At 38.2% G+C, this 24015-nt stretch overlaps 1 protein-coding gene across 1 annotated transcript; it reads right to left on the bottom strand.

Annotated features, from left to right (window-relative positions):
- Positions 1 to 1223: 1223 nt before the first annotated feature.
- LOC307144074 (uncharacterized protein) lies at positions 1224 to 19835 on the bottom strand. The gene is made up of 14 exons (XM_079846061.1): positions 19734 to 19835; positions 18072 to 18176; positions 17956 to 17985; positions 15521 to 15823; positions 12610 to 12743; positions 12219 to 12515; positions 12038 to 12133; positions 11813 to 11951; positions 4610 to 4740; positions 4230 to 4508; positions 3886 to 3981; positions 2618 to 2768; positions 2091 to 2173; positions 1224 to 1997 (listed from the first exon to the last, which is right to left on the bottom strand). The coding sequence occupies exons 2-14, from the start codon at positions 18127 to 18129 to the stop codon at positions 1917 to 1919; spliced, it is 1878 nt and encodes a 625-aa protein (XP_079702187.1). The 5' UTR covers positions 18130 to 18176; positions 19734 to 19835; the 3' UTR covers positions 1224 to 1916.
- Between the last annotated feature and the right edge of the window lie 4180 nt (positions 19836 to 24015).

Raw genomic sequence — 24015 nt, 5'->3', positions numbered from 1 at the left:
AGCAGGTTATTGTAATATTCACATAAACTGAATATTTTAAACAGTTTAAAAAGTTATTAACAAGATAATTTATTCAGTGAACCGATTAAAGGACCAGATCAGTCCCATTTGTGATTAAATCATTCAGGTTTGTACAGCAGCAACTGATTCACTGAAAAGATCAAAGTGGATATCATCACATCAGTGAACTCTCATGAGCATACAAGGAAATCTAGAGTAGATATCAGTATGTTATACATCATAAAGGCTTAAAGGGATTGTTCACCCAAAAATGAAAATGTTGTCATCATTTACTCACCCTCAAGTTTTTCCAAACCTGTATGAAATGATTTCTTCTGCTGAAGATCTTGAATGCAATGTATAAATGTAAATGCCTTTAATAAAAACATTTGCACATTACATACAGTGTATGCTATATCTCAATGCATGATCCTGCAGCTGCTTTCTGTCCATAAAATGTATTTCTTCTGCTGAAGATATCATGCATTGAGATATAACATACTGTGTATGTAATGTGCAAAAGTTTTTTTTATTAAAGGCCTTTGCATTTATACATTGCATTCAAGATCTATATTTTTCAGTTCATGGATTCGAAACTTTACACTGCTCTACTGTTTGTGCTAAAGTATGAAAAATCATCATGGCTGATCAGTACAGAAATGATTAGCTTATGTGGTGTTGAGCATATTTCTTTCTTTAAAGACATGCATTTGACCTTAGTTTTACACGTTCTCCAAGTGTCTGTTCTCAATAGAAGCCAAAGGACTTAAATTTTAGTATTTGTATTCTAAGGTATGGTTTTAATGAAGATCAATGAACGAGACAAACAGTTTTACTTTCAGTTAAGTGAAGTGATGTGTGGCCAAGTATGGATTTGTGCTCTGCATTTAACCCATCCAAGTGCACACACACACAGTAGTGAACACACATACACACCGTGTACACACACCCAGAGCAGTGGGCAGCCATATTGCTGCGGTGCTCGGGGAGCAGTTGGGGATTCGGCGCCTTGCTCAAGTTGTGGTATTGAGGGTGGAGGAGAGTGCTGGTCATTCACTCCCCCCACCGACAATTCCTACCGGACCTGAGACTCGGACCCACAACCTTTGGGTTACAAGTCAGACTCTCTAACCATTAGGCCACGACTGCCCAAATTTAAACTTTTAAAGTTTAAACTTCTGCAGCTGACATGTGATAACACAGTTTATAGCACACACCATGATGGGGCAAAAACAGCAGACAAAATAAATAGTTCACCTGTCTGGTTTTATTTTGTAAATACATAAATGTTGATTAAAAGTAAAGGGGAATGCAAAAGGAGAACATTTGAATAACTACTGATAGCGGTTTTCAGAAAAATTATAAAAAGTATTAAAAAGATCCAAAAACACCATTAAATGTATGATGTTATTCATACAACTCAGGCATATTTAAAATCTTCTACAATCATACAATAGCTTTGTGTGAGGGAAAAAAGACAGATATTTATGTTGTTATTCATTGACTTCCTCTCTAGTGACCGGATCATTGAACTGAACGTGGATCGGATCAGTCTGATTCCTTAATGAATCATTCAGACTAGTTCTGTGAACTGCATCACTGATTCATTGAAGATATCTTTTTTTTAAAAAGCGATTTGGTCACAAATATTGGTCACATTGAAAAAAATCACATGAACATGCAAAGAAGCCTAGGAATGTAAGGAAGTTTTTGTAAAATTTGTCCACATGGGGAAAAAAAAAATTGTATGGATCTCTTTTATAAATGTTTATGCTGTTTTGTGCTTGTTATAACCCTTGAAGTGAAACCACATAATGAAAAACTGTCTTTACAGTCTTCATATGATCAATGAGATATTTGCTGTAAGACACTAAGAAAACAGGACTATTTTATTTCTTTTCCTGAGGAGACTGAATTTATGGATTTATCTTTTGCAGTTTTCTTAACTTCAGCTCTATGCTGCTTGGCAGACCGTTCTTGACCAGCTCCTGTTTTATCTGAAACAAAAGATGGACAGACAGATCAATCTTTCCATGAATCTTCTAAAAGCACTGTATTTTGTATAAATATTCATAGTAAGTGTGACGTACTTGCTGTAAAACAATCTCACTGTTTCCACTCTGTGTTAGATCTAAAAATGTGGAAAGTCTCACTCGAAGTCCAATGACGTTGTCTAAAGGGAAACACACAGACAACATCCTAAAATACTCATATTATATCATATAAAAACATTACATGGGGTCCTCAAAACCTATCTATCATCTATTTCTAGAAAGACAAGACTTCTTACTTTGGTAACACTTTATTTTGATGGTCCCTTTTGAACATTCTATTGGCTATAAGTAACTTTGCAACTATGTCAACTAACTCTCATTAGGAATTAGTAGACGGTCTGCTTAATATCTGCTAACTCTTTATTGTGATGCTCCTCCAACAGACATTCCACTGACTATTAACTATAACTTTGCAACTACATGTCAACTTATTCTAACCCTAATCCTAGAGTCTACTAATACTCTACTAACACAAATGAGAGTTTGTAGACATGTAGGTGTAACGTTACTTATAGTGAACAGAATGTGTTGAAGTGACCGTCAAAATAAATTGAAACCCTTACTTTTAGAGGTGTTGTGTCCACTGTCCACCCTGAAGGCCCATCGACCGGGAACATTGACATTACTGGAGTGTTTGAGGTTTGAGATGGAGCTCCCATTGATTGATCCAGGAATCACAAAGTAGTCACTGGAGTTTACTGTGTCATAACCAGCCTGAGTATGTAAAAACATTATTCATATAAATAATATGTATATAGGCCTATATACAGCCTACATATGCTGTTATACATTAGTAACGTTTGGTTCTCAACAGGGGCAGACTTAGTTGGTGTGTTGGGGCCCAATAACTGGATTTGCTTAGGGCATCCAAATCACTATGTGCCATTTTTGTCATGAAGGTCTGTTCTTTTCCTGTCTCTGTTGTGTGTTTGTGTTTTGGGAGCACATGGGTTCTATTTGACAGTTCCCCATGTGCTTGCTGTCATTGTAGTGTCTTGTCCCGCTCCCTTGTTATTCCATTCATTACCTCGTTAGTGTTTCACTCCTTCCACCTGTTCTGTATCAATTTAGATCACCCTATTAAATCATCTCTTGTGTGCTGTCCTGTGCCAGTTCGTTGTTTGTTCTCTGTGCAAGCTATTGCGCTAGCCTTGTTGTGTTGGACTATTTTGCCTATTTGTTTTTCCATCTTTTAGTTTTTTGTTTTCTCCTTTTCCCTGCCTGTTTTCTCCAGGTAGTTTCCCACTGCATTCAGCCCTGGCCTCGCCCTCTATCGCTGATCGCGGATCTCCTTCTCAGCCCTGCTTCACGTGCCGTCTGAGCACCGCCAGCCTCCAACTCAACTGCGCCTCCTGCTGCACTACTCTGCCTGGTTCAGGCTCATCAGTCATTTTTTCCCCCTCTGATCCTGTCTGGACTATTGACAACCTTTTGGGGTTACATTTGTGTTTTCAATAAACCGTCGTTTGGTGCCCGCAGACCGAGTCTACTCTTTCTCTTTCTCTCTCAAAGCACTAAATTTTTTTTACAAGAGTTTACCCGAAGTCAAAGTGAGAGGCGAACACCTAAGAGCCTAACTATAAACTGTAAATATATGCACGTCAATAAACGCACATCCTTGAATGAGTGGGATTTTCTAGCATATTTAATTCAACTACTCAGGTAATGTCAAAGATATATCACAAATTTCAGAAATATCTTAAAATGACAGTTTAAAATAAAGCTGTATAAATGTATTTTATGGGGTCCCCGATGCCCTAGGCGACAGCTTACCTTGCTTATTTATTAAGTCTGCCCCTGATTATGAATATAGAAAACAAGTTTATTTTACCTTCACTGGATGTCCTGTTGCAGCAATGTCACCATAATTCATCAGAATAAATGAAACATTACTGCCTGAAACTAAAACCACTTGAAACGATGTTTCCTGCAAAGATTGAAAAAGGATAATCACTTTAAACTTAGCATTCTCATCATTTTTAATTTATAAAATTACATTTCTGTATTATTGAACATGATTTTTATGAGCATTACTGACTGACCTCATTGTTATTTTAACTGTTTTAAATTGTATTATTTTAATAACTGTCTTTGTGTACTAAATTCTGAAATTGTATTGAACTGAATTGTGGATAAAGTGAAAACTGGCACATTTCAGAAGTATATCAAACGTACTGTGTTAGTGATGGGATAGTAAGCGACTTTATCCCACGTTGCAACAAAGACCCAAGAAGCGTTGAAGGTCAGATTTGAGAAATGATTGTTTATATCCTGAGTGGCGCGTGTGAGAACACTTCCATTAGTGTACTGATGACATGAAACCACTCCTCTCATACCGTTGTCAAGGTTGGTCCAGAGACCAGCGATTATATCTCGGCCTCCATAAGCGGGAAAGGAGTCGGGAACAAACTGTGATGAAGCCTGGTTGAATGTGAGGTGTCCATTATTATTCACCTGAAACATGAGAAATATTGTTAAAATCACAGCCACAGGAGTTTATAAAGCATTCACCACTCACATTTAGACTTAGAATCAAGATGGAATCAAATTCTTACATAAATCTGCTTGTATGTGCGGCCAAAGAACAGAAATGGACTCAACAGTGGAATAACCGAGGAGCTTCCATCATCAGCAGCAGCGTTTCTTGTGTCTCCTGGTGAACCGAAGGGGTAGACTATTCCTGGTGCTGCCAAGAGGGAAAAAAAGGGTCTTTTGTTTGCATTTCATACTGATTTATAGGGTTCATGTTTGAATCTGGCTGTGATTAATAGTGGGATGATGATGCCCTCTGGTGTAAAGCAAAGGAAAATGGGGGCAAAACTCATTGTGAAATAAATGTTTTTCTGAAAAGTTAGATTTTTGTGGATTTCTTGGATGGAATGTGTCTACACATGTTTCAACCTTAATCTTATGAAGTGACGAGAATAATTTTTGTGTGCAAAAACTTTATTCAACAATTTCACTCTAACCTGTGCCAGTGATCAGAAGACTTAAAATCATAAGTCATGACTTCCTGTGTCACTGGGCTCTAATTATGAGTTGACATGCAAGGTAAATTCCTATAGATGTACATCATTATGAGAAAGACCCGAAAATACAGTGATGATGTCTGGCTGAATTCTGTTGAACAGCAGGAAATGGCTATAATAAGAAAATAGCTCAACAATTGAAAATGCTCATTACTGCTATCATGGCAATAATTAAGAGGTTTAAATCAACTGCAGGCATTAGTTGGGTCTTAGGGTCAGAAAATCTCCAAAACTACTTGAAATCACCTCCATAACTTCTATGGTTGATAAAAAAAAAAGCCTTTGCTGTCATCAAACAACACCATAAAAACTAAAACCGGAAAACTGGTAATTTTCTGCCAGTACTTTATCCAGTAATGTACCTCTTAAAAACACAAACTAATGCGATCTGTAATTCAAATACAGGTAAATACAGGTAAAACACCTGTAAAAAACCAATACGGAGCTGGCTTTGACACTCACATGAGATCACAGCAATAGAAAACAACAGTGATCCAATTAATTCTCGATGGAAAAAAATCCTACTGTAATTTTTTTTAAAAATATATGTTACAACAGGGAAGAAAAGACTATTGCAACATATATTTTATGCTGACTTTAAATTATAAAACACTTCTAAGGTACATCAAATGTTGTACTACTCGTCTATCATTAGAGATGGTGCTGCAAACCCCAACAAGATTAACAGTATTCTTGCACCAATTAAGCCACTAATGTATTCCTCTGTGCAGGAGTGTAACAAGTTTCTTAATTTCTTTATGGACATTTTTTTAAACATCTATAAGTCTATCAGTTCGGTCCCTGAGACCTATCCAATTAGTTTTCCTGAAACTGCATTCTCCAGCTTTAACATAGTCACTATTGATTGTAATTTGAAATTAGTGATGGCAATGAATACAACATGTGCTCTCGACCCAATCCCAACTGGCTTAACACAACATTTGCATTCAAATTTAGACTGGGCAATGGAACTGAATCCTCACGTATAACTGGTTGTATGTGCGGCCAAAGAACGTATATGGAGTAGATAGGCCGACAGGCACAAAGCTTTCATCACCATAATTATTAATAAAATATTTTCTATCTCCTACTTCTGTGCCGAATGGATAGAATATCGCCGGTGCTGCCAAGAGAATGAACACAAAAAACACAAATGAAGATGTGAGAGGTTTTTACAAGGGACTTCATCAAAAGGTGCTCTGCAGATGTTTGTGCAATGGCAAAAAGAGATTTAAAATGTTTAAAACTGCTTAAAAAACCCTCTCTAAACCCAGCACTTTTAGAAAACTACAGACCGGTATGGTATCCCTTCTACCTTTCATTGCAAAGACACTTGAGCGAGTTGTGTTTAATCAGCTCTCTACGTTCCTTGAACAGAACAATCTCCTGGACATCAACCAATCCGGTTTCAAAAGCGGCCACTCAACTGAGACTGCCCTGCTCTCAGTTACGGAGGCACTGAGACAGGCAAGAGCAGCCTCCAAATCCACAGTACTTATCTTACTGGATTTGTCTGCTGCTTTTGACACAGTTAATCACCAGATCCTCCTGTCAACTCTCATGAAGATGGGCATCTCAGGAACTGCTTACCTCTCAGGTAGGTCCTTCAGGGTGTCATGGAGGGGTGAAGTGTCTAAGTCACATCATCTAGCCACTGGCGTTCCCCAGGGCTCAGTGCTTGGACCACTTCTCTTCTCCATCTACAAGTCATCATTGGGATCGGTCATTCAGAAACATGGCTTTTACTATCACTGCTATGCCGACGACACTCAACTCTACTTCTCATTTCAACCTGATGATCCATCGGTTGGTGTTCGTATCGCTGCATGCCTAACAGACATTTCTGCCTGGATGAAGGAACATCACCTGCAACTCAACCTTGCAAAGACAGAACTGCTTGTGGTCTCAGCCAAACCAGCACTGCATCACAATCTCTCCATTCAGCTAGGATCATCAACCATAACTCCGTCCAGGACAGCCAGGAACCTTGGGGTTGTGATTGATGATCAGCTAAAATTCACTGACCACATTACTGCAACAACCCGGTCCTGCAGATTTGCACTATTCAACATTAGGAAGATTAGACCCTTTCTATCAGAGCAGGCCACACAACTTCTGGTCCAAGCTCTCATTCTCTCCAGACTGGACTACTGTAATGCTCTTCTAGCGGGGCTTCCGACATGCACTATCAAACCCTTGCAACTGATCCAGAATGCAGCGGCGAGGTTGGTCTTTAGTGAGCCAAAGAGAGCACACGTCACACCTCTCCTCATCAGTCTGCACTGGCTACCAATAGCCGCTCGCATTAAATCCAAGGCAATGGTGCTCCCCTTCAAAACATCCACTGGCTCTGCACCAATATACCTAAACTCGCTCGTTCAGACTTACACACCCTCCAGGAACTTGCGTTCTGCCAGTGAACGACGCCTTGTGGTGCCATTCCAGAGAGGCATGAAATCGCTGTCACGGACCTTTTCCTGGACCGTTCCCACCTGGTGGAATGACCTGTCTATCTCAATTCGTGCGGCCGAGTCTGTAGCCATTTTCAAAAAACGTCTAAAGACACATCTTTTCCAGCAACACCTGACCGATCGAGAATAGCACTTATCATTCTATTCATTGTCTGTCTGTCTGTCTGTTTGTCTAATTTATTTATAAAAAATTTATAAAAAATTACTAAATGTAAATGTAAATGTAAAATGTTAAAATACATTTTTCTAAAGTACATAAAAAAGCATCACCTGATGTGTTTGCCAATGTGCTGAGAGAGTGAACATACAAACACCCTTATTAACCTCTACTACGGGGCTGTTGAATGCTTGACTCTGATTGGCTGACAAATGTTCTAAGGTGTGCAATTATTTTCAAGGAAACGCACGGCAAAAGTAGTTCAAGGCAGGTCTTGACCGCATTACAGTTCCATATCACTTCGCCAAATGATTTAAGTTATTTCAAATGTCTTTACAGCATACAACAGCAAAAGAACCAACACCCACAGCGACACTGACCAAACCAAAGACATATAGTAAACAATATGATAAAAACAACAAATTATTTCCATGTTTTTCCCCACAAAATTGCATTTAATTATGAACGAAACGCACATAATCACTTTCTCCCACTCTCTCTGCTCTCCCACTCAAACACACACACAGGCTACATTCCGGACACACACTCGCAAAGAAACATGTTGTCAGCGCTGCTCTGATGATTTTATCAGTAAAATAGTTTAGCTACATGACATTTCTCACTAGTGGCGAGGTAATAAAGGAACTGTCCTTACAGTTCTGTATTAGTAGACGCTGATGCTGAACACTGTTGAAAGAGACGCATAGACTCAGCACTCAGAAAAAAACGTATAACTGTACCTTCAAAGGTACACAATTGGTCCTTAGGGTACAATTATACCAACTGCAAATATTTGGTCATCATTATGGTGGTCAGCGTTTCCTTTAGTTGCAGGCCCGTAGCCAGCCTAGTAGAAGGAGGGGTTCTTTTTTTCCAAAAAGTGGACCTTTTTCAGTCCCATTTCTATTTTGTATTTAATTATGAGGTTCAAATGCTTCATTTTCTTAACAGGCTATTTTCTGTGTATCAAAAGGAATGCCTATTTATTACAATGTTGTCAAATTGCAAACCAAGATCATGAACTACCTTTTTCAGTCCAAGCACACACTGTGTGGAGTGTATATTATTTGCCATGGATAACCACATTTTTCCCACAATTTTCAAATCACAAATTCACATGACAGATCTGTTAAGCTAACATGTTTTTGTTTCATGTTGTGAAACTTGAAGTTTTGAAGAAGTCACTCAATTAACATTTGTATGATCACTAATCAAGCCAACAAAGGTGCTTTATTTATCAATAAAATACACGCACACACACACTAGTCAGGGGGGGTTTGGGGGTATGGTCCCCCAAGAAAATTTTGAATTCTCTGCTCTACGTGTGCATTTTAAGACGTTTGAAGGCCAAAACTGGATGAGAAATAGCTTTAAAACCAAGTCAGTGGGCAGTAGATTATTTGTCAATTCCTGCTCTCTCCTCATCTCCATCGCTCTTTCTTTTTCTCTCATTCTCATTATCTTGCCCTGTCTCTTCCCTTCCTAAAGCAGTCAACAATAGGGTCAATTTATAATTTGAATAGTTTTTATTAATCACTTTCTAAGACAAGTTAATTTACTGAAGGCTACGAACGCGTTAAATATTTCAACAACAAAAAAGGTATTCACAATATGTAAACATTAAATATTAATCTTATATGTATGTATATATATATATATATATATATATATATATATATATATATATATATATATATATATATATATATATATATATATATATATATATACCTTATATGAAGAAAGCTTTGTTAATGTTTCTTGTCCAGTTGCTAATTATTACATTACAATCACGTAAATTATATAGGCCTATTTTCAATTTAAAATGGCGAAATTAGACAAAAGTTTATTAGTTTGCCTGATTATTTTTGTCAGTAGTTTAACATTTCAATCCTAAAACAGCTGCCAAATTTGAAATGTCGCAGTTGATGAGTGATATGATGAGAAGATCTTGGTGCTGTGCAATATCTTTGCTGCATTAAAGGGGCTATATGCGTTTTTCTGAAATTTAAACTCACGACTGACACCTGTGGCCAAAAAACAGAACTGCTCTCATTTTCTGCTCGCTCTCGCAGCGGTGGTGACGTCACATCCGCAGACAGCGCGGGAAAAGACGACCCGCCAGAAAATAGGAAAAATAGGATACAGGCTTATAGGTGCACCCACTGTGAGCGGACAAGGTGTCAGTATGCTCATCAGGAGATGTTTGAGTCATAAATGGTAAAATAAAAAGGCTATTGTTACGTTTATTTTGGGGAAAAAGTTGCATATAGCCCCTTTAAAGTAGTGTTAATACTATACAGTATTAGGCAATTATTTCACAACATTTATTATATTTATATTATAATTATCATAATATAAATTATAATATTATAATTATTATTATTATATTGTTTAGTACAAAAAATGGCCTTAAATTCTGGACCTTTGGCAGTTGGGGGGGGGGGGGGGGACCCATGCCTATGGACATGAGTTGGGCAGTATGACTCTTGGCTTTTTATGTGAGTTTGTGGTTTTTGTTACAGTGTTAACAAAACACATAATCTGTTCAAATCAAAAGAAGCCATAAAATTGTCATGAAGAAAAATGTTTGACTAAACTCATCACTGACTAAAAATTCATAGTCAGTATATATATGTATAGGTTCTGTCAAAATTAGCGTGTTAATGTATGCGAATAATTTTTTCAGTTTAACGTGTTATATTTAACGCAGCATACGTTTTTTCTGTCATCCTTGGGCTGGCGTTACAGTATATGATCATACTCTTATTCATGCAAATGCTTTTAAACCATTCAAGTGCAACAAGAAAAACGAGAATGCTGTGAATGTCCTGACACACACACACACAATGCACAGAAAGACGCGTGCCTATTGAGTTCTCTTCAACCTGATCTCACAGAATTCCGTGAAATGAACACGGGCCCTTTACCTCAAAATCTGTGGTAGTTTCACGGAATCGCCGAAAATTCCGTGATGGGTCCACAGAAGTGATGCCAATGTAAGTCAATGACAGTATACAGACGCGTTGGGCATGATTATCATCATGAAACTATGATTTTGCCATTAAGACATGGAGTGTGATTCTCGATTTAATCAGCCAGCATAATTTTATATGCAATTATTTTCTTTTTTTTAATTTAGGGTATTCAGACATTCTTTCCAGCGCTGAAGATACCTTAAAGGTCCCGTTTTTCGTGTTTTTTTGAAGCTTTGATTGTGTTTACAGTGTGCAATATAACGTGTTCATGTTTCATGTGTAAAAAAACACAGTATTTTTCACACAATTTACTTATCTGTATACCGCTGTTTTCACTGTCCTCAAAACGGCCTGAGAATTTCCTTGTTCTATGAAGTCCTTCAGAAATACGTAACGAGTTCTGATTGTGCCAGCGGTTCCCATGTTGTGATTCGACAGCAGCTTAGGGCACGTTGCCCGGGAAGGTCAAGCCTCTTACCATAACGGGGAGATGAACGCGCTCAAACTACAGCCCCTGAAGGCCAAACAAAGGTGATTTGACTCCGGGATGAAAATAACAGCGTCTGATGGCGACAAACGCAACCGAACCGAACCGAACGCAACACTTCCTCTTCTCCACGAGGGAGCAACAAGACCACGCCCCCTTTTTCGTGTATTCTTGTGGGCGGAGGTTAGTCAACAAACTGTTCTACTGACGTCATTAAAGCAGGATGTACAGGGATGTGGTCCAAACCGGCCGTTCGCTGTAGGCTTTGAAAGGGAACTTCTGTTAAATAAAATATCTCGCTTGGCATTGAACTTTGAGTTTTATCATTTTACAGGTATTATTATTATTATGCTCTAACAGCAACATTACACACTAACTAAAGTTTGAAAAATGGGATCACGAAGAACAGGACCTTTAAGGTGTTGGAATGCCTGAAATCAGACACAGATGTTGCTTTATTTCTTCTCGATACGTAACGTTGGTTTTGCTGTGTTTCACAGAACTAAGATATGCCGTCTTTTGCTTGGATACAGTATGTAGGGAAATGTTTTCAATACTCAGGATGACAACAGGTGGAATCCAGTCAGAGCTGCAAACAACTGATAATAGTAATACACATCCTGATGAAAGTCCTACCTGATCCACTGTTCACAAGAAAAGCCCAACGACCAGGAATGTTTACATTAGTTGTGAGCTTGAGGTTTGGGATGTAGCTGCCATTAGTTGCATAATGAATTAGATAATAGTCAGTGGAGTTTATGGTGTCGTATCCAGCCTAACAAAACCATATACAAATGTTATGTAGCTATTCATACAGAGCCAGTATATAATGTTACTTCAATCCTGTGATGTTTGTTTTACCTCCACGTAATCATTTATCACAGCGCAGTCACCATAATTCATCAGAATGAAAGAAAAATCACCGCCTGAAATTAAAACCACTTGAAATGTGATTGCCTGAAAAGAAAAGAAATAACATCATGATTCATAGTCTACACAGTCTGTGACCTTGTGTCTGAAAAGAAAAGAAGACATTATTTACCGGTGCTGAGTGAAGATTAAATACACTTGTATTCCATGTTTGAACAAAGTCCCATGTTGCAACAAAGACCCAGGAAGCAGTGAAGCCCCTCTGAGGGAAATACTTGTTTATATCCTGAGTGGCGCGGGTGAGCACACTTCCATTAGTGTACTCCTGATACGAGTATTTGCCCAATCCAAAGTCATCAAGGTCAGTCCAGAGCGCAGCAATGAAATCTTCATCCCCATTTTTGGGAATGTAGTAAGGCAGAGATTCTATTAAAGATTGGCTGAATGTAAGGAGTCCGTTATTATTAACCTGAAATAAAATAACTCAGCTCAAATTCAGTATGAAATCGATAATCATAAAATTTGCATTCATATTTAGTGTGGTATAGGAACTGGATTCTCACGTATGTGTTGTTGTACGTGCGGCCGAAGAACACAAATGGAGTGGAGAAGGCAACATTAAGAAAGGTTTCACCACCATTTTCAAAATATTCTGTGTCTCCTGCCGCTGAGCCGAAAGGATAGAATATTACTGGTGCTGCCGGGAGAATGAACACAAAAAAATACAAAATGTTTACATTTGACTCTGATTTATGAGGCTCATTTTTCTTTACTTCGTGTGAGGACTGACTGTGATTAGTGAGACGGTGATGGCCTCTGGTGGCCAACTGGTCTAACTTTTGATGTGACAGCAAAATATTTAATCACTACATAAAATCATAAATTCAAAATACTGTATGTTTTGAAGTTCGGAGTGATCAGAAATACTTAAATTATAAGTCATGACTTCCTGTGTCACATGGGCTCTAATTATGAGTTGACATACAAGGTAAATTCCTATAGATGTACATCATTATGAGAAAGACACAAGAATACAGTGATGGTGTTTGAAAAAATTCTGTTGAGCTGCACAAATCAGGAAAAGGCTATAAGAAAATAGCTCAACAGGCATTACGGTAGTTGGTCTTGGGGTCAGAAAGTCTCCAAAACTATGATCAGACGGCACCAACATTACTTCTTTGGGAAGGTTGCCATAACAAATCTCTTTGCTTTAACTACAAACTCAAGCACCTGTTTGCCAAACATTACTGGAAACCTTTCTGTTTACACAAGTGGTATAAGAATGCAGCATGAGAATTACAAACTATATAAATATGCAGATGATATGGCACTTGTGGCACTGTTATGGAAAGACTGTGTTCATTTTGAGTACAAGGAACAAGTTTCGAAACTAGAAAAATGGTGTGAAGAAAGTTCCTTATTGATAAATGTCGGTAAAACAAAAGAGTTGATTTTAAATCACCCAGAGCCTTTAACAGAAATAATTCTATGTGATCAAACTGTTGAAATTGTGAAGACTTTTAAGTATTTAGGAATCATGATTGACTGTAAACTGAACTTCTCTGAGAATGTGGCTCTTATTTGTAAGAAAGCAAATCAAAGGCTATTCTTGTTAAGGAAATTGAAAGAATTTTGTGTGAGCAAAGCTGTGTTGCAAAGAGTTTATACAGGTCTAATTGAGAGTGTTGTAGGGTATAATATTACAGTGTGGTTCGGACGAATTACTGCGGCAAATAAAGTTAAATTAGAGAGAATTACAAGAGTAGCAGGAAAAATTATAGGATTAAAGCAAAAATTAGTCGCTCAGTTATATCAGATTGCTGTTCAGAGAAAATCTTTGATTATAACAAGAGACACAACACACCCTTTGAATCATGTTTTTGAATTATTACCATCACGTCGTCGTTATAGAATGCCAAAAGTAACTAAAGCAATATATAAACAAACTTTTGTACCAAATGCAATAAGTCTTTTGAATAAGAGGTAGGAAATATGAATATTTTAATTTTGTCATTGTGGATGAAGTGTATTGTTAGATGTATTTATTGGATGTTATGTACTATTAATTGTTTTGTGATTATGTGGCGAGACCAAAGATCAATTTTCAGCTTAGGCTGAACAATAAAGTACCACTAAACTAAACTAAACTAATCTATGGTTAAAATGAGACCAAAATAGTGCTTTTTGGAAACAAACACCAGAGCTGGCTTAGACACTCATGAGATTGCAGCAATAGAAAATAACAGTGATCCAATATTAGAGAGAGGGATATTCTCTTTTTTCAGATCTTTTGAGTCAAAACCTATATATAATGTATATTTATTAGTAAATACATGTAACATAGACAAATAAAGTAAAATAAAGTGTTACCCAACTTTTTTAGTGTCAGTAATATTTCAAGATAAACATTTGCTGGACTGAAGAAACTTAGGTTAACTTGATTGTCCATACATCATTATTTAGAAAAATCATGTTAAAATGTAAGTTATACAAATATTGTACAACACACTTTTAAATAATGTTTGCCTGTACGTCTCTCAGTCATTATTGCTCCCCACAATGAAATCTACACAGCTTTGAGTATAAAACCAAGCATTTACATATCATATTATTAACATGCTCCTGAGTGGATGTAGATGATAACTGATATTTCTATCCATTTTATGCAAATAGTTCACTAAACGGTTATAAAGATCTCATTGATTTACGTTAAAAGCTATCAGAATGTCATCTTACTTTAAATATCAGCAACTGCACCAAAATACATATTTTCGCTCAGTTTGAGTCTCTGAATAAAATCGAGAAGTTGTCTCCTCAACTATGAGCTCAATATTCTCACCATCATACTATATAAGCCATAAAAGCCTAATGTATCAAATATGATACTCAACAAAAACATGTATGCAAACTTTTTTTCAGCTTTTATTAAAGATTAAATAAAAAAATTCAGACTATTATTTCATATGTCAGGCTTTACAGAAGTTAACTGTAGATGTTAACAAGTGGCCTGGAAGAGGACGTGTGCCTATACTGACCCCACACACTCGAGGAGGATGGTTTGAGATTCTGATACCATTCATTCAAATGTACGTAATTACCTGTCCACAGCTATAGGTAAATAACTGGAAGAATAACAAAAAGCTGTAAATGGTCAAATAATTTGCCCTCCAGACCAGTGCGTTTATGATAATAAATTATAATAATATGTTAACAAGTAAGTATCATGCAGCATAACGGACAGTTTTTGTACAGCAAAAATAACTGGAAGTGGACAAGACTGGAAGCCTCCACACATATTCAAGTTACAACGGCCGCATCTGCTCTTATGTTAAAAATAAGGTGGATATCCTAATGAAACAAGAACACATCATACTGTATACAACCTTGAAATAACACTTAAATACTGAAACATAATGTTCTACTGCAGGTCACCATTACCACAGCGCAGGTGTTTCAGGAACCTGTTTAACTCACCTTTGCAGATGAGTCCAACATCTTCACTGTGACCACAGTTGCTTATTCCCCATCCTGCTGATACACAGTTTTCAAGAGCATCTTCATTCCCGCTGCACTGTACATCATCCAACCATATTTGTCCTGAACCTTGTCCGAAGCTATAAGTTATTTCCTGTTCGACATTCCCACAGCCCAGCTGTCTGCACACCACTGCAGCATCTAGAGAATCCCACCAATCGTCACACACAGTTCCCCAAATTCCATTATGGAGAATCTCCAGTCTTCCAGAGCAGAAGCTGTTACCATTCACCAACCTGACCTCTATCAATCAACAAAGAACAAAGACAGAAGAATGTGTGTTCAGTTGAAGACTTCACTTGTAATGATGCTTTGCCCTCGCAGTGAAAAAAATTATAATTTCCTTGATATAGTGATAACATTTTCCCAGCCTTTTTGTTTGAGAGCGAGCCAAATGCAGAAATAATGACAGGACTAGAAACAAGGCATTACAGGCAGGTATTTCCTGTTGGAGGGATTTACTCCCTTTGGCATGGACTTTGTAACTTTGCATGCACATCTATAAAGGAAAAGTAAAATAATAATAATAATAATAATAATAATAATAATAATAGGTCAGTAAAATCTAACTTAAGTATATTCCCAAACATACTGTAGGTTTTTTAAGTTCACTTGAGTGATTCATGCTTTAATTACAGAGGATTAAACACTAACAACACATCTCTCCCCATATTAATCATGGGCAAAAACACAAAATAACACTTCATTTCAACATTTAGTCCCCTAATGCAGTCTGCATATTGGGATCTCTGCACCAAAGTCTCTTTCAGGCAAGTAATTTCACTCAATGGCCTTCTTTAATACGCCTCTCGATGTCAGTCATGCAAGCGCAGCTCCTATCTCTATGAATGGGAAAACATCCAATTCTCCAAAGCTGTTCAACAAGCTTACGATTAAATTTCATTTTTGAAATCACTACTGCAATCTCATATATTTTGTTTTTAAATGCTCAAATCATGACAGTAAACTGCATTTTCAGGATGAACCAGCCAATGCGCATGTGCAGTTTACCATTTGCTGATTGGCTCTTTTATTTAGAAGACGAGTCTTATTACGCCATATTGCATATTGCAATAACTCCTCCATGCATGGTAAAAAGTCTTTGTATATCTGAAGTTTTTGTATTCACTCAATCACTTTCAGCTTAAAGGGTTAGTTCACCCAAAAATGAAAATTCTGTCATTAATTACTCACCCTCACGTCGTTCGAGACCCGTAAGACCTCCGTTCATATTCGGAACACAAATGAAGATATTTTTGTTGAAAGCTGATGGCTGAGAAAGGCTTCATATAGGCCTCCATTGGCATTCAGTACACTTATACTCCCAAGACGGATAAAAGGCACTCAGAACATCGTTACAAAGTCCATCTCACCACAGTGTCTCTACAATAATCTTACAATGCGACGACTAGTTTTTGTGCGCAAAAAAAATCAAAATAACACCTTTTTCCAACTTGTTACTGCCTTCCGTGTGTGCCTCCACGACGCATGCGCGAGAATATGACGCAGATCCGGCGTTCGGACAGATGACCCAGAAGTGATTTGTTTACAATCAGAGGAAGACGCGCGTATCTCAGCTGTTGGATTCTACATTGATCGTGCTTTAGGTCTCGGCGTAGTGCTCAAAATGGGGTTAGAGTGTGCATTTCATGGATTCTCGAACCCCGGCGCTACGTCATATTCTCGCGCATGCGTCGTGGAGGCACACACGGAAGGCAATAACAAGCTGGATAAAGGTGTTATTTTGATTTTGTTTTGCACACAAAAACTATTGTCGTCGCATCGTAAGATTATTGTAGAGTCACTGTGGTGAGATGGACTTTGTAACGATGTTCTGAGTGCCTTTTATCCGTCTTGGGAGTATAAGTGTACTGAATGCCAATGGAGGCCTATATGAAGCCTTTCTCAGCCATCAGCTTTCAACAAAAATATCTTCATTTGTGTTCCGAATATGAACGGAGGTCTTACGGGTCTCGAACGACATAAGGGTGAGTAATTAATGACAGAATTTTCATTTTTGGGTGAACTAACCCTTTAATATTTCACTGTTCGGGGTAACAGTAAACATTTGATAGTCTTCCATCGCTCACATTATTAACTGACTCTGTGGTGTTTGGCATGCAGTGTTTTCCGTAAGACTAAACATACACTTTTCTGTATCAATTTATTCCCTGTTGAAACAGGAATTTGTGTAAATTGCTAATAGTCTGATTTACTATATTTGCTATTGCTAGTCGGAGGCTGGTGATATTAGAAAGAGACACAGTTTCATTCTTAAGAACTTTTGATTCAAACAAAAGAAAAGTATCAGGTTCTTCTTGGGTTTGTTCAGTTTACACCACAGATGTGGTTCGAATTCAAAGGTCCATAATTACCTGCTAGTGCAGATGTTGTTTGTACCCTGGCTGTTAAAGAGAAAGAGATGATTAAATTGTATATTTATATTGTTTTTGCCAGATGAGACTGAATATCAAACAGACTGTAATCTTACTCAGTGCCAGGACTGATATGATCACCAGCAGAAGCTGTGAGACCAGAGACAATCTCATGATGATGAAGTCAGAGATTAAACCAGCATGTAACAGGAATCGTTCTTCTGTAATCAGATCATCATGCACTATTATTAGGGCTGGGTATTGACAGAAATGTCATACCCAGGGACAGGTGTGGTGGTATGAGTAAGTCTAAGGGTAAAGTTAGGGGCAGGTGTGGTGGTATGAGTAAGTTTAAGGGTAAAGTTAGGGGCAGGTGTGGTGGTATGAGTAAGTCTAAGGGTAAAGTTAGGTACAGGTGTGGTGGTATGAGTAAGTCTAAGGGTAAAGTTAGGTACAGGTGTGGTGGTATGAGTAAGTTTAAGGGTAAAGTTAGGTACAGGTGTGGTGGTATGAGTAAGTTTAAGGGTAAAGTTAGGGGCAGGTGTGGTGGTATGAGTAAGTTTAAGGGTAAAGATAGGGACAGGTGTGGTGCTATGGGTAAGTTTAAGGGGTAAAGTTAGGGACAGGTGTGGTGGTATGAGTAAGTTTAAGGGTAAGGTTAGGGACAGGTGTGGTGGTATGGGTAAGTTTAAGGGTAAAGTTATGGATAGGTGTGGTGGTATGAGTAAGTTTAAGGGTAAAGTTAGGGGCAGGTGTGGTGGTATGAGTAAGTTTAAGGGTAAAGTTAGGGGCAGGTGTGGTGGTATGAGTAAGTTTAAGGGTAAAGTTAGGGACAGGTGTGGTGGTATGAGTAAGTTTAAGGGTAAGGTTAGGGACAGGTGTGGTGGTATGGGTAAGTTTAAGGGTAAAGTTATGGATAGGTGTGGTGGTGTGGGTGAGTTTAAGGGTAAAGTTAGTGACAGGTGTAGTGGTATGGGTAAGTTTAAGGGTAGGGTTAGGGACAGGTGTGGTGGTATGAGTAAGTTTAAGGGTAGGGTTAGGGACAGGTGTAGTGGTATGGGTAAGTTTAAGGGTAAAGTTAGGGACAGGTGTGGTGGTATGGGTAAGTTTAAGGGTAGGGTTAGGGACAGGTGTGGTGGTATGGGTAAGTTTAAGGGTAGGGTTAGGGACAGGTGTGGTGGTATGGGTAAGTTTAAGGATCAAATTATTAATTTAAATGTTAGTACATATTAGTTAAGGCCACCTAATATAAAGTGGGTTCTTTTATTTTAAAGAAATAATACTTTAATTCAACAAGGACATATTAAATTGATGAAATGTGACTGTACAGATATTACAAAAAAAATGCTGTTCTTTTGAACAGTGAAAAATTTTAAGCAGCACATTGACATTGATAAGAAATGTTTCTTGAGTAATAAATCTGCATATTAGAATGATTTCTGGAGGATCACAAAGATTTAGCTTTGCATTAGAAGAATAAAGTACACATTGATATATATTCAAATAGAAAAATAGATATTTTAAATTGAACCTAAATGATTGGCAGAATAATTATTAATATATATATATATTATTAATTATTAATATAATAAATAATTAATATAATAATTTTATATAAAAGGTAAACATTTTAAAATATTGCTGTTTTATCAAATTATAAAAGCAATATGCTTTAATATATAAACATTGTTTTAATTTCAATACATAGTAAAGATAAATTGTGTAATTTGAGAATATAGCTTATGGAGCTTAAAATTAAAGAGAAAGATTTGCCTTACCTCCGACTGCTTCTTCTGCTGCTTTTGTACCTGATGTGAATTAGCAGGAAGTTTCACTGATATTAAATGTGTCCTGTCACCGTGTTTAGGAGGAACAATTGGAAAGGAAAAATGAAAACATGCCGTCATCAGTACAACTTTAACTGCAGATATCATCTAACATTTAGATTTGTCAAGAGTCTGAGGTTCCCAGAGAGAAATCAGAAAGAACAGCAATGACAATATATTTATTAGTTGAATAATATTACTTTGTAATATTTAATCCACATGGATTTAGGCAGGTCTTAGATTAAGGCAGGGATAGACCTTAAAGGGGGGGGGGAACACTCAGTTTCAGTCAGTCTCATGTCAATCTTGAGTACCTATAGAGTAGCATTGCATCCTGCATATCGCCGAAAAGTCTTTATTTTAATTATAATTATAAAAGGAAGATGCGCTGTTCCGAGTCTTTTCGAAAAAAAGCCGTGCGGCTGGGGGCGTATCGTGTGGGCGGAGCTAAAGAATGTCGAGCGCGCGCCGCTGTTACTGTGTTGAGTGCGTCTGAAAGCTGCGTCATCCCTAAAAGCGGGAAAAAACTTTATTCAACATAAAAAAATGGCTTTTAATCAGATACAGCCATACATCTATGATCCGGAATCAGACCCAGAGGCTGAAGTTGAACAGGAGCAGCAGCAAAAACGACTAGAGCAGGACATCTCTATGTGGTAACTGTTGTAAGTTACACTAACTATATAATAGGGATGTGGAAATGAAGCCTCATGAAGCAGTGAGGCTTAACCCTGACTGTTTCGGGAAAAGATTCAAAGCTTCGAGAGTGTCAAGAACAGCGCCATCTGGTGCTTATTTAAAATAAACCAGGCAGAAGTCTGTGGAAGAAGCTCTGTCAGATGAAGCAACCACAACACACTCCATCGTTTCAATGCTATGTGTACAAATAAAAGCTTTATATGTTTGTGTTTGATGTGTCCAGTAAATAAATTAATTTACCCATTAAAGTGTGTCAATAAAATATAATATGATTCAATAAGATGTAACGTAGGCCTACTCTCTCTCGCCACACACACACACACACACACACACACACACACACACACACACACACACACACACACACACACACACACACACACACACACACACACACACAAAATAAGGACATTGTCTTGTTCTTAGAAATCAAAATGTTATTTTTTGTGTATTATTGTATTGTTTTATTTGTATATATTGCGAATTATTTCCCCCGGGGCTTTAATTTTGAAATCGCGATCTGCTTTCACTGAAGTGCGCATGTTCTAGAACGCGCAGAAAGGAGAGAAAGACGAAGTTGACGCAGCACAGCTCATATATGCGATCTTTTAACAGTTTATCCTCGGAAAACATTTGACTGTAAGTAATTTACAAATTGAATCAAGTTGTTATGGATCTTTGACTGTAACAAGCGAGTTAACTGCCTTTTAATGTTAACTTTGTACACTGTAATTGAACAGTATTATTGTATTCATGTTTTCCTGTAATGTTTATTTACATATTTCATTTTCTGTATTTGCAGTTTTACAGTAAAGAATAATTACCAAGAAAAGTACGCCTTGGGACTTTATTCTAAATGTTTGCTATCTGTCTAATGGAACACAGTCACGTGCTATGAGGGCAGAATAGTAAAAAGTCATCATCACAGCGGGCTAAGCTTAACAAGATTACTGCATGAACAGCTCATGATACTGCGTTCTTCCAAGAGAGTTCCTCCTCCTGAAGATAAAGTGCAACTCACAATGGAGCAACAACAAGGAGCAAGCTATCAACCAACTGAGGAAGGGGAGCATATAAAGAAATTCACAGAGCCTCTTCAACAGATGGAAACAAGATCTCGTTCATCCAGGTCATCATCAAAAAGGTCCAGCACAAGCTCAGCAGCTATGAGAGCCAGAGCTAAAGCAGTTGCAGCACGCGCTCAAATCGCCTATGCAGAGAAAGAAGCAAATATGATAAAACAAAAAGCAGAACTTGAAGCAAGTATGTTGAAACAAAAAGCAGACTTGGATGCAAGTCTACACATCTTACAAGTTGAACGTGCAGCAGCAGTCGCTTCAGCTGAAGCAGCAGCATATGAGGAAGAAGAGGAAGAGCTTGAAAGTGGCACATTTCATGTAAAACCAGTTCCTGACATGCAGCCAGTCAATGTTGCTCAGCGTACTTGTGAGTATGTACAACAGCACTCAAGAGAATCGTTCACAGAACTCCCATTTAATGTTGAGCCGTTAGAAACCAAAGTTAAGTCACCATTGCTTTCAGTTGCGGCTGGTGTTGATTATACCCTGCTGGCGCCACCTAGTGCAGGTGTAGACAAACCACGTTTCACAAAGCAAAAGACTGATTCTGTAAAGAAAGAAGCAGAAAATGAGAATGGTGTGAAACGAACATCATTTATTCAGTCACAATATGTACCAGAGACACCAGTTACATCAGATTTAACCAAATATCTGATCAGACGTGAAATGGTCAGTTCTGGTCTTCTGAAATTTGATGACTGCCCAGAGAACTACTGGGCGTGGAAAGCCTCTTTTGTTAATTCAACTAGAGAACTGAATCTAACAGCCAGAGAGGAGTTGGATTTGATGGTAAAATGGCTAGGAAAAGACTCCTCTGAACAAGTAAAAAGAATAAGATCTGTGCATGTTCTTAACGCAATAGCAGCAATCAGTATGGCTTGGCAGCGCTTAGAGGAGTGCTATGGAGCACCTGAAGTGATTGAAAACGCACTTCTAAAGAAAATTGAGAATCTACCGAAACTGTCAAACAAGGACAACCACAAATTGAGAGAGTTAGGAGATATTCTTCTTGAACTGGAATGTGCTAAAGCTGATGGGTATCTTCCAGGCCTTGCTTATCTCGACACTCCACGTGGGGTTAATCCAATAGTGGAGAAATTACCCACAAGCCTCCAAGACAAATGGATAGTTCAGGGGTCCAAATATAAGGAAGAAAATCAGGTAGCATTCCCACCCTTTGCCTTTTTCTCACAGTTTGTGAGAAATCAAGCTAAAATAAGGAATGACCCCAGTTTCTCATTCTCCACCTCTAGTACTCAACTAGCATCAAGCAGAGCAGAACCTAACAAATTCAGTGGAAGGAGTTCTGTAACTGTACATCGAACAGAAGTGTCATCTCAGACATTAGATCTGCTGTCTAAACCGTCTCAGCCACGAATTGAAAGTCCAGATCGGCACTGTCCTATTCACCACAAGCCTCACCCTCTCAAGAAGTGTAGAGCCTTTAGAGAGAGACCAATAGAGGAGCGCAAATCCTTTCTAAAAGAAAATCGTATCTGCTTCAGGTGCTGTGACTCTACAAAACACATTGCGAAAAATTGCAAAACTCAAATTAGATGCTCTGAATGTAACAGCGAAAGACATGTTACCGCTCTGCACCCAGATCCAACATTTCTAACTGCAGATAAGCCTGTCAAGGAGAAAGAGCAATGCAGGGAGCAGACTGATATCTCAACCACCTCGGTTACTTCAAAATGCACAGAGATATGTGGTGAGTCCAGTCATGCAAGATCATGCTCTAAAATTTGTCTGGTGAAAGTGTATCCTGCTGGCAAAAGAGAGAAAGCAGTCCGGGTTTATGCTGTCTTAGATGAGCAAAGTAACAGATCTTTAGCCAAGACAGAGTTTTTCAATCTTTTCGAGATCAAAGCCAGCTTCTCCCCATACACTATTAAGACCTGTGCTGGGGTCAATCAGATTTCTGGACGGCGAGCCATCAACTTTATGGTAGAATCTATAGATGGACGAACAAAACTCTCACTACCAACCTTGATTGAGTGTGATATGCTGCCAGATGATAGAACAGAGATTCCCTCTCCAGATGTTGCACAGCATTATCCACACTTACGACCAGTTGCAAATCAAATCCCTGCGGTTGATCCCAATGCTCCTATTCTCTTACTTTTTGGAAGAGACATTCTAAGGCTGCACAAAGTTAGGGAGCAAATAAATGGACCCAATGATGCTCCATATGCTCAGCGACTGGATCTCGGATGGGTGATAGTTGGGGAAGTATGCTTGGGAACAGCACATCGCCCTTTGAGTGTGAATGTGTACCGAACACATGTGCTCAGTAACGGTCGCACATCATATCTCACTCCTTGTCCAAAACAGATTCAAGTGAAGGAATGTGTAGATGGAACACTAGAGCAACACTACATGTTACCCGATAACAATGGGAAATCAAGTTTAAGGAAAACTACTGATAACTTAGGCTGTGCAGTGTTCCAAACAAC

The sequence above is a fragment of the Gobio gobio genome (assembly GCF_949357685.1).
Source record: "Gobio gobio genome assembly, chromosome: 20".
Lineage (NCBI taxonomy): Eukaryota > Metazoa > Chordata > Actinopteri > Cypriniformes > Gobionidae > Gobio > Gobio gobio.
Note: the sequence above shows the minus strand (reverse complement) of the source record. Positions and strands in the feature narration are given on the sequence as shown.

Bases quoted from the DNA above. Each gene is read 5' to 3' on its own strand.
- LOC307144074 (XM_079846061.1), bottom strand. From the start codon at position 18,129: ATGAGATTGTCTCTGGTCTCACAGCTTCTGCTGGTGATCATATCAGTC. The intron at 3,982-4,229 runs GTACGTTTGATA...CAATCTTTGCAG, and splicing joins ACTATCCCATCACTAACACA to GAAACATCGTTTCAAGTGGT. The intron at 1,998-2,090 runs GTACGTCACACT...CTTTTGTTTCAG, and splicing joins GTGAGATTGTTTTACAGCAA to ATAAAACAGGAGCTGGTCAA.